Raw genomic sequence first — 2,344 nt, 5'->3', positions numbered from 1 at the left:
GCCCACCGTCCAGCGGCGGCGCGGCCCATGCGGCTGGGGGCGGAGGCCGGATCCGGCGCGGGCTGGGCGTCTCAGGGGCGGCCGGCGGCCCGGCGAGGGGAGGGGGCGGCGGCGGGGCCCGGCCCAGCCCGGTGATTGGCCGCCGACTGAGGGCCGCCGGGCGGCCGGCGGCTGCGGGGCGGGGAAGAGCCGGCGGAGCCTTCCGCGTGCGGAGCCGCGAAGATGTTGCTGTCCCTGGTGCTCCACATGTACTCGATGTGCTGCGTGCTGCCGGCCGCCGTGCTCCTGGGCACGGCTCCCACCTACGTGCTGGCCTGGGGGGCCTGGCGGCTGCTCTCCGCCTTCCTGCCCTCGCGCTTCTACCAGGCGGTGGACGACCGGCTCTACTGCATCTATCAGAGCATGGTGCTCTTCTTCTTCGAGAACTACACCGGCGTGCAGGTGAGGCCCCGCCCGCCGCACCTGCCGCCCCTCCCTGCGTCTGGGGCCCTGGGGGATCGCAGGCGCGTCCCCCAGCTGCCACCCACCCAGCGTCCGTCCAGCTAGTGTAAGCTCGCTCCGCCGTGGCGGGCAGATCTGGCCCCGGGAACACGTGCCATTACGCCGTCCTCCCACCGTGGGGGCAGTTTCACGTTTTCGCTTAGGGTTTGGCCAGGTGCTTCCTTGCGGGTACTTCAGGATTACTAGGTAGCTGCGGTAACGCTGCTCTGCGGCCCCAAGCGCGATCCACCGCCCGCCCTCCCCCTCTCTTGCAACTGCCTGTCTTGGTGCTGGGAGAAGTAGGTGCAGATGAACGTTTAAATAGGGCAAGCAGTTGACAGCTTCTGGCGTTTGGTCTAGGAAGATGGTAATGGTGGAACTCAACAGTGCGCTTTTAAAAATCGGAGACCTTTTCTTGAAACAGATTGGTGTTACTGTTTGGGCGAGAAGTACAACTTTGTTTTGCATTCTTCCGCAGTACAAGTGAAAGCTGGGCAAGGAAATTAATCCATTTGTTACTGTAGAAGCCTTACCGGAGATAAAATTCTTGCCAACTTTGACTAGGCTTACATGTGTGGCTAATCTTTTGTCTGCTTACTTTCTGTTATTTTCTTTCTCTGTAGAGATTGGATTTGTAGATTAAATTTGTAAAACAAACAAAAGTAGAAGGCCCTTTTAACTCCATTTAATTATTTGAAGTCTCTTACACAGAAATAGCAGTTGTGTTTTCCTTCTATTCCCCAATTTGGGGGAAAAAAAAGAGAGCTTAATTCTTGGTTTTCCTTATATTCAGTTAGTCGTCTTTTCTTTTCTTGGTGGGGATGGGTTGGAGTGAATGGGATAGCATTATTTTGTCTTTTTGTCTTTTTTAACCCCCCCCCTAGAGCAGCTGCTTTCACCCTTTTGTCCACCAGCTACCATTTTGAATTTGTAGTTGCATTGCTGTTGACTCCTGATGACTCTATGAGTTTGTCCCAGTTGGAGGTTTGGGGGAAGGGAACTAGAAGCCAGGGACTGTGTTTAAATGAGTATCTATAAGTGTTTCCTAGGAAAGAAAGAAAGATCGCTTTTCCAGATACTGGTTTCCTGATAATTGACTTCTTCAATGGGCCACATTTAAAATTTTCACTAATTCAGACCAGTCATTTCCCCACTCTGTTCTTACCTCACCACGTTTGTCTAAATGTATCGTTTTATCATGGTAAGTATTTAATTTCACATAATATGACAACTGGCCTGGGCTAGGATACAGGATCAGAATATACAACAGTCATTTACCTCTTAGAAAAGTAATTCTACCTATGGCGGGTTTTAAAATTTTCGTTAAAAGCGTATAATATGTCCCATGCAATGTAACATATACCATTGAAGTAATTTGTGTTTAGCAAGTTTCTTATTTTAAAAAATGTAAAATTTCACAGTATTTCTCAAATTGTATGTCTTACCTTATATTTGTTCAGTGTAGACCTCCAATTTATTGTTTGAGTTCTCAGCACATGGGTTTTAAAAAGTTTTATCTGATGATGATCAACGGACACTCAATTCTAGGATTCCTAACAAACTTCATCAAGGGACCTGCGTGAAATAAAATTTTGAATTATAATTGAGGGCCATCAGACATCCTTTTATAAATACATGAAGAACCATTTATAATTCAGTTATAATCTTCTAAATGTCAGAATCCATTTTTCTTTGTTTATTAAAAATTTTTTTTTGTTGCTCTTTCCCCTCCTTCTACTGGAAAACACCAAAAACTGATCATTGATATTTGCAGGCCAAAATATTTAGTGATATTTATTTCTAGGCATATGCAACATGCCTCGTCATTAACACCCTCTAAATCTTTTAGTCACCATTTTCTTCC

At 47.7% G+C, this 2,344-nt stretch overlaps 1 protein-coding gene across 1 annotated transcript in view; it reads left to right on the top strand.

Moving 5' to 3' along the window:
• The first annotated feature begins 218 nt into the window (after positions 1-218).
• Positions 219-2,344, top strand: part of AGPAT5 (1-acylglycerol-3-phosphate O-acyltransferase 5) — a 63,325-nt gene continuing 61,199 nt past the window's right edge. The window contains exon 1 of the mRNA XM_007468985.1: positions 219-441. Coding sequence (XP_007469047.1) covers positions 223-441 — 219 coding nt within the window. The 5' untranslated portion in view covers positions 219-222. The remainder of the gene's footprint in view (positions 442-2,344) is intronic.

This window comes from Lipotes vexillifer, unplaced genomic scaffold, assembly GCF_000442215.2.
Source record: "Lipotes vexillifer unplaced genomic scaffold, Lipotes_vexillifer_v1.1 scaffold864, whole genome shotgun sequence".
Taxonomy (NCBI): domain Eukaryota; kingdom Metazoa; phylum Chordata; class Mammalia; order Artiodactyla; family Lipotidae; genus Lipotes; species Lipotes vexillifer.
Note: the sequence above shows the minus strand (reverse complement) of the source record. Positions and strands in the feature narration are given on the sequence as shown.